This window comes from Lepisosteus platostomus, chromosome 10 (assembly GCF_059453375.1).
Source record: "Lepisosteus platostomus isolate fLepPlt1 chromosome 10, fLepPlt1.hap1, whole genome shotgun sequence".
Lineage (NCBI taxonomy): Eukaryota > Metazoa > Chordata > Actinopteri > Semionotiformes > Lepisosteidae > Lepisosteus > Lepisosteus platostomus.
The window spans coordinates 6,581,903-6,596,165 of NC_142620.1; the positions used below are offsets into that span (position 1 = coordinate 6,581,903).

The window sequence follows — 14,263 nt, forward strand, 5'->3', positions numbered from 1 at the left end:
TTTATTTCCACAATGAAATGCCTGAGGCAGGCAGCCAGGCAAATTGTTTTGTCACCGAAGGGCGAGACAAGTTCACCATTTGCATAAATACATTTGTGAATGAAAAAAAAACGGCTGAAATGATAATCAGTTCTGACAGCTCTGTGAAGTCCCGAGACAGGGACACGGTGAGTCGTGACCGCCCCCCCTTTCCCTCTTCCCAAATCTCATTCTGTCTCTTTAGCCTCAGCTGAGGAGGCAGGCCTGAGCAGACAACAGGCAGGAGGCTGCTCTGAAATCCGGGCAGCGAAGGCTGGAGGTCCGTGTATATGCAAAATTCTGCCTCATTAACGAGCGCCCAGGGCTAATTGGAGCCGCAGCCTCAGCTTCACGAGTGAACGCTGCCCCTTGCTGCCTCTCTGCTCCCCGAGCCCCGGTCGTCAGGAAAAATCGCGCCGCCACTCTCTCCCCTCGGCTCCGAGGAGACTAATTAGAATAAACCAGAGCTCCGGGATGCACAACTGCAGCCTGAATCACCGCTCTTCTTCCCCATAATCGCAGGCTTGGAGTTAGGCCCCGCCTTAAAAACAAACAAACAAACAAACAAACAAACAAACAAACATTTGAGTACAGCCAGTGTGGAAAGGCAGCTGCAGAAGCTCCTTCCCAGAGGCGACAGGCTGGTTTTTCTGTTTCGGGGGTTTTCTTCACAGACGTTTGCACCCCGGCTGACTGGCTCTAGGTCACGGGTGGCCAGTCCTGGCCCTGGACAGCCACAGTCCGGCAGGCTTCTGTCGGCTTCAAAATCGTCAGTTGTTAAAGACGTGGAACGAGTGACTTTCCATCGAGTCAGTTAACTAGTTCAACAAAGTCAAGAACAGCCAGCTGTAGACCGTGAAAGCTGTCCAGTTCATTTCAGCCAACCTCCCAGCTACTTCAGGGTTCAAATCCCCTGCGGAGAGGTCAAAGCAGAAGTGTTGTACGTGTAAGAGTGATGAGAGAAGGTGATTTGAGCAGGACCCATGAGACCTGCAGGGTAGAGACACGTGCAGGACTGGGTAACAGGCTGCAGTGGTCGAGATAAGTCGGAGTGCTTCCACATTAGGGCTGGGCTGCTGCTGCTCTCACAGGTACTTTTCGCTATGTAGCGTTTGGAAACAGAAGGATTTGGCTTTTCAATCCAGCAACTCAATGAAGCCATTTGGATCAGAGGTGGAGTGAAATCCGGCAGGTCCTGTAGCCCTCGTGGAGAGGAGATGTACGTTCCAGCTGTATATTTTTAAATACACACAAACATGTCAGGAGCAAAGCCAGTCAGCAGGGAATTTCATGCAGAGGCTGCCGAATGAAATCGGTCACAGAGCCAGCCGGCAAGAGCAGCTCCTGTAGGCACTGCTGAGTGCTATTGAAAGCCCACCCTTTTTCCTGCAGGGGGGCTGTCACTGTGCCATCAAGTGCCAGCTGCGGGGCCACAGAGATGCCCAGAAAAATTTCCGTCACCTCCGACTGTCACTGCAGCTTGGCGTCATTCCGACTGCTGGGAGCTACCTGAGACAGGCTCGGAGAGAAAGGCCTCAGTCAGCAATACTCGCTGCTCAGAAGAACGGGCTCTGCAGCTCAAACACTGCCTAAGAAACTCCTGCGTCTGCAACATGGTCCAGGAAGGAAAAATCAGAGACGTGTTCCTGACCCACAATGCGTCACAGACAGTGCTCTGGCACTGCAGAGCTATTTTCCCAACGGAGGAACACCAGACCTGGACTCCAGGCATCTCTGTTGCTCTCTGACCCATAGACCAATGATGTCACGTTTAGCTTTCTGAATCTGAACTAGTACCACTGGCAAAAACTGCTTCCCTACTGCCTGCGCCATCGTAAGGGTGAAATCGGTAATGCTCCTCTTTCTGCAGAGCTACAGGATGAAAGACAGCGACCGGAACTGACTCATGTTTCTCCTTTTCTAGTAGGATGCAGAAAACAGGCAGGCTGAGCAAAGGCAAAAGCATGTTATACTCATCATTATTACATGAATAGCTAAGGCAAGTCAACAGCAGGGTCCGGGCCAAAGTTAATCAAGTCTTTCTTGACTTGTTTTCTAGTTTGATTTGAACCGAGTTTAAAATAGATTTAAAAGCGTGTGAGTATAATAGCAAGTGAAAGCCAGTGTCTGTGAAGGCTTGCGAGAGCGAATGCAGACAGATGTGCGACCGCTCATTAAAAAAAACAAACGTAATTTGTGCTGCAATACAATCTGTTGACACCAGATGGCAGCATTGCGCTTTTGACAGCTCGAAAGCATTGACGAAGAAGATTTGAAATGACCTGTTAATGCAATATAAATCATTAAAATCGTTCAGAAGATGACTTTGAGATTTGCAGCGATTCAGCTTTCAGCTTGGCTGTTACCCTGGCAACATTATGATGCTTGGATGATAATCTGGAGAGCACAGTAAATGTGAGGATGTTTGGTGGTTCCCATGATATTCTAGGACCTTGTTAACACCTCATTTACAGCACAGGATACAGAGAATGTAATTAGTGGAAACTGTAATTCAATTATATGACCCCCTTACAAAATACTCTGATCACAGTATGATACTCATCTCTTGCTATCGAATGGTCAGGAGATCTGCAGGAGGTGTTCTGCATTGCTTTAGTGCGTAAGTGCAAGACAAAGGCAAAAACTATTTTTGCAATAGAGGAGAGCCCTACAAAATTAAAATCACTGTGAAATGTGTCTTCTTTTACTTTGGTTACTGGGATATAGCTGATCTGGTAGTTTCTGTATAGTAGATCATACTCTCCCTGCAGTGCCCTTTCTGAATGCCCTTTCCCAAGAGGCCGCTGTGATCTCTCTGGGCTGGTATGTGCAGCCAGAGCCCCCCTCCCATCCCGGCCTGGACCAGACAGGCTGAGTCTCCTTGGGCTCCAGCCTGGCCAGTACAGTCACCGGCCACGCGCTGCGGTGACACAGCACACCCGGCCGGCCCGGCTGTCCGAGGACAGCGCCACTCCCACCTCGCACACAGCTGCCCCGCTGCCTTCATGACCAAACATCAGCTCTTCTTGAGTCAAGAGAAACTCGTGATCCATCCATCCTTTTCCCATAACGGCTCGGTCCGGGCACAGAATTGTGAGGAGCTGGAGTCTGAGCAGGCAGACGGTGGGTTCCGGGGTGGGATAGCCCCTGAACAGGGATGCCAGTCCGTCACCTGGCACACAGATGCACACAGAGGATTAAACCAAGGCGCCAAATAACCTAGATAGTTCTCCTGTAGGAGGAAAACAAGGGGGGAAAAACCTGCAGCGAACAAGCAAACTCTACAAAGAAAACGCCTCTGGAATCAAACCCATGACTGTGAAGCTGCAGAGCCAGCCGCCAGGGCACACCTAAACGTGCGAGGTTTGGTGTTTCATGCTGTTCCGTTCTATTATTGTCACAGATTTTATCCGCAACAGAAAAAAATATTAATATACAGTTACTCTCCCCCCTCCGCCAGCATTCATCGCATGTTTTTCCCTGAAAGGAAAATTGAGGATCAGGCTCCACCTAGTGGATCACAGGTGGAAAAAAAAACTGCTTGACCTCTCTGTTCACGTCCAGGGACTCCCCCGGGGGCTGGAATGGCCAGGCCCTGGAGAAAACGAAAAGGCGAAGGACAAGAAGGTACTTCCGCCTTGCTCTTGTTTTTTAAAAAAGAAATGAGACTCCTCAGCCTTAGCTAAGATGGTTTCACAAGCCTTAAGGATACACACAGTAGTAAGTAAGGAATCATAAGAGAGTCAATAAAATGCCTAGATCTCTGTAGGCAGCAATAAGAAAAGCGGCCATGCAGGGCAGCGGGAAAGACAACCCTGATTTAGTACCAGCTGGATCAGTGAATAGCTCCCTCATGTGAAAAGCAGGTGAAGATGCTGGTAGGAAGAGAACCAGACATGAATATAAACAGCCTTCGGAGTGTCAGGGTGGCCAGATACGAACAGAAGGCCACAGATTGCACTGAGTAGACCAGACTAGCTCAGATTGTTATCAAGCTCCCTTGCACTCATATCTCCAGCAGACAGCGCACGTTTGGAAATGGCAGAACCTCTCAGCAGGGGTGTGGTCTCTTATTTCATGCAAAGCATGTGCACCACAGTACTGATCACACTGCCTTTTACAGACAAACAAAGGGGCTCGAGTTGAGGCACTGTAACATGGGAGAGAGAAACGAGCAGATTCTGCACAGCCAGTTTAAAGGGAGATACGTTCGATTTCTGAGATGGTCAAGGCTGAATCATGTTTCATTTCATCGCAGTGCTCCTCCCCCCAGCAGCACCAGGTGAAGACAATGGAAAACCTTTGCATGTGTTTTTTAAATGATTAACCTTTCTGTTGCTGTGGTGCCAAGAAGGCAGAGTTAAGAGTTAACCTACCTGATCACCTTGAGAGCTTTTCACAATCTTTTTCTCTCTCTCATGGAATGCTTGCTTACTTCCACGCTTGTGATCTGCGTGGTGCATATGACATAACAAGTTAGTGCAGATATCTTTGAAACCCCCAGTTCTCTTAAACGAAAGTGAAAATGAAAGCGACACGTGTATTAATCTCACTATACTGTACCTGAGACAGTCCGCGGCTGTGACCTACACCTTAAAGGTAAGATACCTGTAGAAATACAAGCTGTGCAGTGGGGTAGTCATTGAGTTATGATCCTTCTAGACATTGTTGGTGACTTCTTAGGGTTTGCTGGTGAAAAGGGAAGATAAATTCCAAATGTTCACTATATAGTAGCACTGTGTTGTTTTGTTTGCTCACTTCATGGTGGCTGTAAGGAAATCAAAGCAAACTAAAATGGTGGAAGCAATTCTTCATGTGTATATTACATAACTCGGGGTTAAAACAATGAAGCCTCTTTAGCAAACGTTACACAGTACCTTGCTGCTGACTGTGCTGGCTGTCTTTTTTAATCATTTAAAAATAGATAAATATAGAACTGCACATCATGAATATGCAAATTATTTTTCAAATCTAGTTAGACTTGCTAGAGGGTTAAAAAGCATGTGTTGATCGCTTTTTGTTAGTTCGTATGTTATTCCTTCAGCTTGCTGTTGTTGTGCATGAGTCATCTAATACTGAATTAAGAAGGAAGCACACTTTAGATACCCAACTTCTAGTTAATTATTCTTCTAGTCTCTCTTGGGTGGAGTGGTGGCTCTGTGGCTCAGGATCTGCACCTGTGACTGGAAGGTTGCTGGTTCAAATCCTGCAGCCAGCAGAGGAATCCTACTCTGTTGGGCCCCTGAGCAAGGTCCTTAACCCCAACTGCTCCAGGGGCGCTGTACAATGGCTGACCCTTGTCACGATTGTAGTCCCTCCTCCATAAGGGTGCTCCAGCTCTTCCTTGTTTGCCCTATTCCCTGCACCTGCCCTTTGTTCCAGTCTCCATCCTGTCCCTTTAAAAGCCAGACGCAGTCGCCAATCGTGGCTCTGCATCTGGTTTCAACATCGTGCGAACCCGGGACCTGGTTGCGCCTGGCTCCGTTATGTTTTTAGCTTCCTGCTCCTGTTCCTGTTCCCCCCGCCGGTCCCGACCCGGCACCTGTTTTTAATCCCTGGTTTTTGGATGGATTTCACGGCCGTGGACCTTTGCTTGTTTTTTGGATTCTCCCTTGGACTTTGGATTGTTTGCCTCGGCCACACCTCCCCGGATTACCAGCACTGCATGGACACGCCCCCCTGTTTTGATCCCCGTATTCCTGCATGACTTTTTCTCCAGTGTTTCCTCACAATTCTGGATTGTGTCATCCGCATAGGGTCTGGAAAGAACTGTTTGTTACACCCTGTGCTCTGACCCCAAGCTTCTCTCCACTGTCTGTGTGTCTCATGGAGAGCATTGTATAGGGCTAATAAAGTTATGCTATGACTAAAATCGTCTGCAGCATAGCACACTGAGGTCAGCACCACATGGTCAGACGTCAGTCTCACAGCTGTATGGTCCCAGAGCTGATTCTGGACTAGGGAACCTTCTGAGGTGAGTTTGCACGTTCTTCCCATGTTCACTTGGGCTTTCTCTGGGTACTCCAGCTTTCCCCATCTCCCAGAGCCATGCTGATGGGCTGGGTGGCTATGAGGAGGGGGACTGTGGCCCTTTCTCACTGACCAGCCTTGTCTGGTGTAGTCCTGCGGCTGACTGAGTCATCCGTCCAAGACTTGATTCATCATCAGAATGTAAGCTGGCGAGTTGTTTCCATGTATTCTAATGCGTCTCTGTTCTCTTTCTGTTGGACACAGAAAAGAAAGGTAATGTCAGGCTCTGCTGTGCGTAGTGTTTGTAGTATATTTCCCTGTTTACTGCGTGAGGAATTCGATTGCGCAGCTGTCCAGGTGACGGCAGGTGAGCTTTTAACCCTCTGAACCCTTTAACCAGGTACTGTAATTCAAGTGAGAATGAATTCTCATTTACAATGAGAGCCTGGAGACCAACCTTCACACCAGGAAGCTTGCACTATGCATAAAGAAGTACTTGTCCCCTTGTTCAAGGATACAACAACAGTGTCTCACCAGGAATTTAAGTCCACAACCTTTTGAGCTGAAGTCCAGAGCCCTAAGAACTCTGTCTTTCCCAAGGAAGCTGGGTTTCAGAGAGTGTACCATGCCTCAGCTTCTCATCTGCTGAATCATTTCCAGGAAACATCTGGAGCGGTAATGTTAGTGAAGCCACGTGGCACAGAATGGCAACTCGCAGTTTGTATCTATAGCTGCTTCGATTGAGTGTCTGGATTCTCTCATGGAACGCTGAGTAATAACTCCTGTTTTGGGGTTAATGATTGTGAGTGGTTGTGAAATTGCCACGAAATTTGAATTGAACATAACAGGTGCCAAACGCCATCCGACATTTTCGGCTCATCCCCACTCCTCTGCCCTTAACCGTGGGGAAGTTCAGTCATCCTGCCAGGGGGGGCACTTCAGTGTCTTATCAGAAAGAAACAGAGGAGGCATGAGTTCACACTAACACACCACCCTGCACGTTCACAACAGCAGGAACTGGCGATGCCGAGATGCGGTACAGCTGGCGTGGATGAGGCTACCGAGGAAGAGGTTTTGAGAGGCTGAGGGAGATGGGGGCAGTACTGGTGTCTGTGTTCCTTCTCTCCCCCTCTGTCAGGGATCCGGCAGGTGGTTTTCCGGGGATCCTGTGCGTAGCCGTGAATTCTGTGGGACGCAGAGGCAAACAATCCAAAGTCGTAACCCAGAAGCAAGGTCAAGAGGAGAAACCAGAGATTAGTAAACCAGAAGAGGCCGAGACAAACCGAGAAGACAATCCAAAAGGCGAAATCCAAGAGCCGAGATCAAAAGGGAAAAGTTAAGTCCAAAACCCGGGAAATCCAACAAGAAAATACCGCGCACTAGAAAACTCTAAAGGAGGCTTTTCAACAGTGAGCAAGGTTTGGTGCACGAGGGAATTCTAAATAGTGAAGGGAGAGGAACGTGGTTGGATAAGTGGTCCAGGAGTGAGAATCTGTGGAATCTGGTGCCTGTGGGAATGGGATGGGTTCAGTCAGGAATGGGATCGTGAAACAGTGGGTTTGGGAATGTAATGGGGTTCGCGAGGGCGAGTGCAGGGCGTGACCCTCCCTTCTGAATGCCTGTGTGCTGGGACTGCTCCCTGCTCTCCGTGGGGCCCCTGGCCAGGACTGCTCTGAACTCTCCTGCCAGTGCGCCGTGTTGACCTTCGTTTTGTAGACATTGGCTCTGGCCTTAATGAAATCTCCTTTGAACGCTGTTGTCCGTTGAGGAGTTGATTAACTCTGTTGGAACAGTTTGTTAATCTGTTTGGTGTCTATAATAGTGATAGTGAATAATAGGAATGATCAGAACTGCCATTGTTACGGTAATTCAAATGAAGTGAAAAGAAGGTGCTATTAAACCCCCTTTTGTCTGAATGACCTTGTGTTTCAAAGACAGTGTTGTCTCTTTTCATTCAATAATGAGTTAATGAAATGAAACACGCCTAGATTTTCAATAACAAAGAAGTGAGTAACACAATAATATCAAAAGGCTCGTTTCCCGAGGGTTAATAATGAAGTGAAACTGACAGATCAGAAGACATGGAAATTTTCTTAAAAACTAAATAAATTTGAAACAAAGTCTGAAATGATTGTAATACATTCGTATTTAAGTTTTAATTCTAACAGTGATAACGATCATAGCAGTTTTGGGTAACAAATAGCCTTAGCCTGCACATACTGTACAAACATGCATGTACTGCATACATCTCAAATTTATTACAGGAGAACGTATGAACGAGTGAAAATAAAAAGCGATCAAGCTAATTTCAATATTGATAAGCTGCCTTAATATGCTACATGTGCATAGTTAGTTTCAGCTTGCACTCGGATCCAGTATTAAGGACAGTACAGTAAATAGTCCCTGAGCAAGTGTAGCAGGTGGTGGAGATTTATTCTGCGCTGATGTGTCTGAGCCATTCAAATAAATAGATTTCTCTTATACTGTTTATATTTGGACTGTTGCATGTCTTCAAGGTAACTGAGTTTAACGTCTATTTTTTCCCTGCAAAAATGAATACCCAGAGTCCCCCGTTTTTTTGGGGAAGCCCGAAGTCTTCAATAATTAATTATTAAAGGAAGTGGTGTGTTTGATAGGGAACAGACTGTATTTTCCATTTGCTAGCAGGTGCGGTGCATCAGTCCGGGCTGCACTGGTTTGCTCGCCTTTGGAAATGGCGTGACAGCGCTAGAAAGCGACTCTGAAAACGTGTCATATTGAAAGTTAGCAAGGAACCCAGGCCTGTTTTTCTTTCAACATGGAACAATAACAGGGACTTCTGAACTGGTGAATGGGAATTTCTCGATTTGCTCCGTTGAACACGTTCAAAATCGTACCCCAGAAGGCTGTATTTATATGTAGAATCACCGGCTATGAAGATTATCATGAACATTGAAGTGCTGGTAATTGTAAGATCTGTAGGCTGCTTTTATGTCATTTTAAATCTTTGGTTACAGTTGCTCAATCAAAAGTTAGCCTTGCCGGTAATGACATCTTTCTAAAATCCTGAATGCAAAAATAGTTAGATGGATAGCAATAGGGATGTTTGGCTCTCCAGCAAAGGTAATTAACCTTTCCATCCTTTTTTAAGATACTGTCATGTCTCTTCTGAGATCCTGCCTGCTTTCTTCTGTACGTTATCTTTTACATTGATGTCCTATTACTTTCATTTTCTAAAGTGCTCGTCTCCTCTGCAGACCTTCAAAGGCTGAGAACTGTAGAGTATATTAGTGTCTAAACACAGACACACCCTGCTGGAGGTCATAAACAGAAATGCCATGTTTTCAGTAAACGGGAACACGATTTCTTTCCATCTGCTGACACACGTAAGACTTGGAGAGCCACAGGACGGGTTTTTCCTCATTTGCCTGTCCCTGCCAGCTTTGCTGATCTTTCACGTTCTGAGAGCTTCTCCCTCCGGTCGCTCTTTTCTCCTTCACCACCCCGTCTCCCTGCCCACAGGAAGAGCCGCTGGCAGCTGAATGGCCGAAGGCGAACAGGGGCAGGTGGAGGTGACTGAGGAGCCGGGGTCAGAGGTCAGAGAGCCCCCCGACCCGGGCAAGGGGGCAAGTGGCGTCTCGCACACTGACGGGCTGGAGACGAAGGACAAGAAACAGAGGCCCCTGGGGAGGATCGGGACCCTCAGGGAAAGCTTCAAGGCGGTCTTGCCCAGTGCCCTGATTCAATACAGGAAAAAGCTGCAGGATGGAGGAGATGTGGAACTGAGAAAGTTCAGCAGAGCAGAGACAGGAAATGGACATGGAAACAAGCTGCTATCCCCCTCCTCTCCAGGTAGGTGTCCTTCCCAAAATGTTCCAGCTGGAAACAAGCAGAGAGGTTTTTACTGAGCTCTGGGCTGACAGAGACACTGAGACGCTGGCACCCAGCTCACAGCGCTCCAGAGACGACTCCCCTGGAGTGCAGCCATTAAGAGTTTTAACCTGAGTGCTTTTACTCTGCTCCAGCTAAAAGGTGTGTTCGCTTTCAAGTAATGACCTATATGATGCTTGCCCAACAGGTCATGCCAGTTCATTTCTAATGAGATTGATTAAAAATCCAGATTTAAGAAGTGCTTTTGTTAGTTGTTGACTGGCAAAAAGCTATTGTCTTGTTTAATGTACTGTTTTCATATTTGTAGGTTCTAATAAAGCATACTTCCCAAGAAGTGTGCAAACAGAACCTCAGTGCTCAACACAAAGACACTGCTTCTAGCAGGCACGTGTGTGAGCTGCGATTTGTGTGAGAGGGACAGTGGTTGAAAGTGCTGATGGGATTGTGGAGGTGTTGAACTGGTCTTGTTCCCTAGGTCAGAGTTCAGAAGGCAGGAGCCCGAAGGCCACCACTCCCTTCAAAAGGTCCAGCAAGGGCTGGTCCAGTCTGAGGGTGACCTCCAAGAGCGAAAGATACAGTCGATCAAGCTCTGAGGAAAATGTCAACTCTGAGCCACAGCTCAGATCAGGTTGGGAATCTTAGGGACTGTCTGCAAATGACACCTTGCTACTTACTGTAGGAGGATGGAGGCCTAAAATACTTAGGGACTGTGTGAAAAAGATACATCACAACTTAGAAGGACTGAGACCTCAAATACTTTTAAACATCACTTTCCATTGATTGTTCATTGACCTTCAGCACAGTATGAAGTGTAGCCATTAGTTGTGTCCTGGCCAAATTTCCCCCTGACCTTTATCAGTCATGGCCTCTTAATAATCCCCATCTCTGAACTGGCTTCATCACTCTGCTCTCCTCCCCACTGAGAGCTGGTGTGTGGTGAGCAGTCTGTTGCACTATGGCTGTTGTCGCATCATCCAGGTGGGGGCTGCACACTGGTGGGGGTGGAGGGGAGTCCCCATTATGTGTCAAGAGCTTTGAATGCAGTACCCAGAAAAGTATTATTAGCACAGTGCCCATGAAATGGAGCTGATGTATTCACACCAAAGTGCTTCTGTGTCTTAAAATGAGGCATATTTTCAAGGGCTCGGCAGAGGAACAGTCTGCCGGTGTTCAGATTTGACAGAGTAAAGCTTGGTACTTGGAAAATATTTCAAAGCTGTGGCTGTTATATGTAACATTGTATACTTTGCATATAATATGTCAATCTGTAAGATCAGTGTAAAAGAAGAAGAGATAGGCCCCCTTGAGGTAATTATTTTGTGTTCAGCTTTCTTTGACAAATCTTTCTCTTCACAGAGCCAGCGAGTCCAGGCTGTGAAGACACAGGGAAGAGCCCCCCTCATTCTCCACCGAAGAAGGGAGGTTTCAATTTATCAAGTTTGCTGAAGACTCCAAAGAAATTCTCACCTCTCCCTCTGGGGAACGTCGAAGAAGCAGCGAGTGAGGAAAATAAGGAGGAACCCAAACAGCGTGAAATCCCAAGTCCTCCTCTGTCAGGTAATTTATTCAGTCTAGTTTAGTTTAGTTTCTGGTATCACTCTTAACCTTATGAAAACATATCTGGATTAATCTAGTGCTCCCAGTGGCTTTATTACATTTTTAATGAAACTCTGGCCTCTTGCTTTGCCTGAATCAGCCTCCACTGTGTTTGCAGTTTGTCACTGCAATACGACATAGACAGACGTCTGCTGGAGCCCATTGTGACCACTGTTTCACTCAGGGGATTGTGGGAGCTCAGGGGGCAAACACACAGCACTGAAATCTATTGGCTTTAATTAGGAGCGACTCTGTGCCCTTGCAGTCATGCAGATCAGCAACCTGATTCACAAGGGGGTGTTGGAGGAAGCTCATCTGAACCTGCTGTCCTTGCGGATGGAGCTGGAAGGGGAGAGGGCTGGAGGACAGGTGGGGGAGGTGGATCTGTACAGGAAGGAGAAGGACCTGCACCTGCTGTACTCCTCGCTGAGGGACAAGGTGAAGAGCATCGTCAGAGACTCCTCCAGCCTCCTCTCCAGCAGCCAGGACCTGCTGCCCGCCGCGCTCCGAATCATCGAGGAGGAGGAGGGCCGCGGGGAGGGCGAGCCCGGCGCCTCCGAGCCCGAGACGTGGAGGGCGCTGTGGAGGCGCAGCGTGCGGGAGGGGGTGCAGGCCAGCATCGACAGCGTGCATCTGGACTCCAAGGAGCAGAACACCTCCTGTCTCAGCATGCATCTGGACTCCAAGGAGAAGAACCCCTCCTGGCTCAGCGGGCATCTGGGGCTCCTGGGAGCCACTGTCCTGAACAACCTGCAAAATGTGAAGAACAACTTACAGCCCTGCTACCCCCCGGAGGGCTTCTGCGTCTTCGAAACCTACGTGGACTGTTACCATCAGGCTGTTTCTGAGCACCTCCAAAAAATCATTCAGCAAGAACTCAAGGTAAAAGACTGCTATGCCTTGCTACACTGGATCAGCAAGGACTACCCTGGGTAAGCCTCTCCTCTCATGCCTTTGTACTTGTTCCTATTTTACATGCACTTACAGATACAATACAGATACCCGATCATATGGACATGTAAAGAGCATCTGTAAGACCTGGAGGACGCTGGTGACGTCCTGATATTGCCCAGGTGTATATAGTGCTGGCCCGTCTAAGAGAACATGTTCCTTTTTTTGGTTCCATTTGTGTGTGTTGCCAAATGTTACAACTCCACACTTCTCGCACACGGTCTGGTCCCAGCTTGAAGGGCCCGAGGTGAGTTCTGTCCTCGTGCCTTTTCCGTGGCCTGTGGGACATGCGTCGCGGCGCCGCGGACCAGACGCCTGAACCCTCTCCTTTGTCGTTCAGTGAGAAGGTGATGGGCAGCCCCAGCCTCCAGCCCGAGATGAGCACAGAGAGCATTGTCCTCCCGCTGAAGGAAGATGAGTTGGATCAGATCCGGAGCAACTATTGCAAGGCTTTACAGGTAAAGTCACAAGGGGGCAAAGCCTGCAGGAAAGCAATCATATGACGCTTAATTTCCAGGATAATGTCTACCTAATATCCCACAGCAAAGGCTACATTTATCATCTTGGGTGTATGTTACTCCATGTACCACTGATAGCAGTAAGGTAAAGATACTGGTTTAGCCTTTATTTGCTTTGTTTCTTGATAAACTTTTTATCACTGTAGTGATTCAAACCCACACAATAAAATTACGGTGTTCACGTTTACGTTTACATTGTTTTTTAAAAGAGTGAACAAAAGTGACTCTTTACTGCAATTTTTCCAGTGTGCGTTTCATGATAAGGAATTTGTCTATTTTCCTTGCTTATGTATGAATCTGTGTTTTTTTAGGACGAGTTAAGAAATACCTTGAAAAATCTGATGAAATTAGAGGCTGAGGAGATGTGGCAAAATGGAAAAGAGCCTGAGATTTTAAACGATTTCTATCACTCGGAAATGCAGATAGATATCTGTAAGGTAATGTACACACCTGACTCAACACGCTGATGTTTGCTTTTCATGGACTCCTGTATGTCCTTAAACATCACTGTGAAGGCAACACAACTGACCACCATCTTGATACAGGAATCGGAAATAATTAAGTTAAGATACAATATTTATATTGGGAGAACAATTCAAACCCCACTCCAATATCTCCTACTTTTACCTGATGCATCTGGAGACTGTACACTTCTTTGAAAAAATTCTGCTCAGTTGTTAGACAATTGCACAGTTGGTCCGATTGGGCAGATGAAGCGCAGAGAATCTAGATATCTGGCAAAGCTTTTGCCTGTAAAGTGTATCTTCTACAATTAAATACAATAAGATGCTGGTGATCTGTGATGTGGAACTTGATTTCCAAGCTTGCTTTTTCTGCTGGGCCACTCTTCAGGGAAACCATCGGCCGATTGTGATGTCAACTCACGCCACTAGAGGGAGCCGGAACACTTTGCTGGTTAAAATGAACATTAACCGCAGGACAGTCTGAAACGGTCTGCATCAGAACTGTCGCTGTTGTCTTCCCTAGGTAATCAATGCATGTGTGACGAATTCAGGAGAAATAAGTAAAGAAGTAGAGAAGACTGTTGTCAACACCTGTGCAGAAGAACTGACGCATTTTTCCCAACAGTAAGTGAATACATCAGCAATTTTCGGTTGCAAGTAAATCTCAAGGGATTTTAATGAGTTTGATTCTACCAATTTCATGTTTAGCATTTTCCAGGTGCAGTATAAGTGCACATACTCGCCGCCCCCACTAAAGTCTATTAAGCAGGTGATGAAAAGCACAGAAGATCAACCTCGATAAAATAAAGGTTGTTTAGGTTTTGATCGCATGTTGTACAAAATATTAACTTCAGTAATGCTGCCCTGTGCGGTATT

The 14,263-nt window shown here is 47.0% G+C and overlaps 1 protein-coding gene and 1 long non-coding RNA gene across 6 annotated transcripts in view; one reads left to right on the top strand and one right to left on the bottom strand.

Moving 5' to 3' along the window:
- On the bottom strand, positions 1-4,473 carry LOC148653136 (uncharacterized). Its single transcript, XR_015941609.1, has 3 exons — positions 4,395-4,473; positions 2,997-3,190; positions 1-559 (listed from the first exon to the last, which is right to left on the bottom strand). It is a non-coding gene; the product is annotated as an uncharacterized LOC148653136 (long non-coding RNA).
- exoc3l4 (exocyst complex component 3-like 4) overlaps positions 4,443-14,263 on the top strand; it is a 24,069-nt gene continuing 14,248 nt past the window's right edge. The window contains exons 1-9 of one of the 5 annotated variants that reach the window (XM_088647727.1): positions 4,443-4,617; positions 7,127-7,323; positions 9,490-9,819; positions 10,334-10,486; positions 11,215-11,415; positions 11,720-12,386; positions 12,746-12,863; positions 13,235-13,360; positions 13,911-14,011. In XM_088647727.1, the coding sequence (XP_088503853.1) occupies positions 9,510-9,819; positions 10,334-10,486; positions 11,215-11,415; positions 11,720-12,386; positions 12,746-12,863; positions 13,235-13,360; positions 13,911-14,011 (1,676 nt within the window). In that variant the 5' untranslated portion in view covers positions 4,443-4,617; positions 7,127-7,323; positions 9,490-9,509. The other 4 variants (XM_088647726.1, XM_088647723.1, XM_088647724.1 and 1 more) reach the window with 4 other exon arrangements.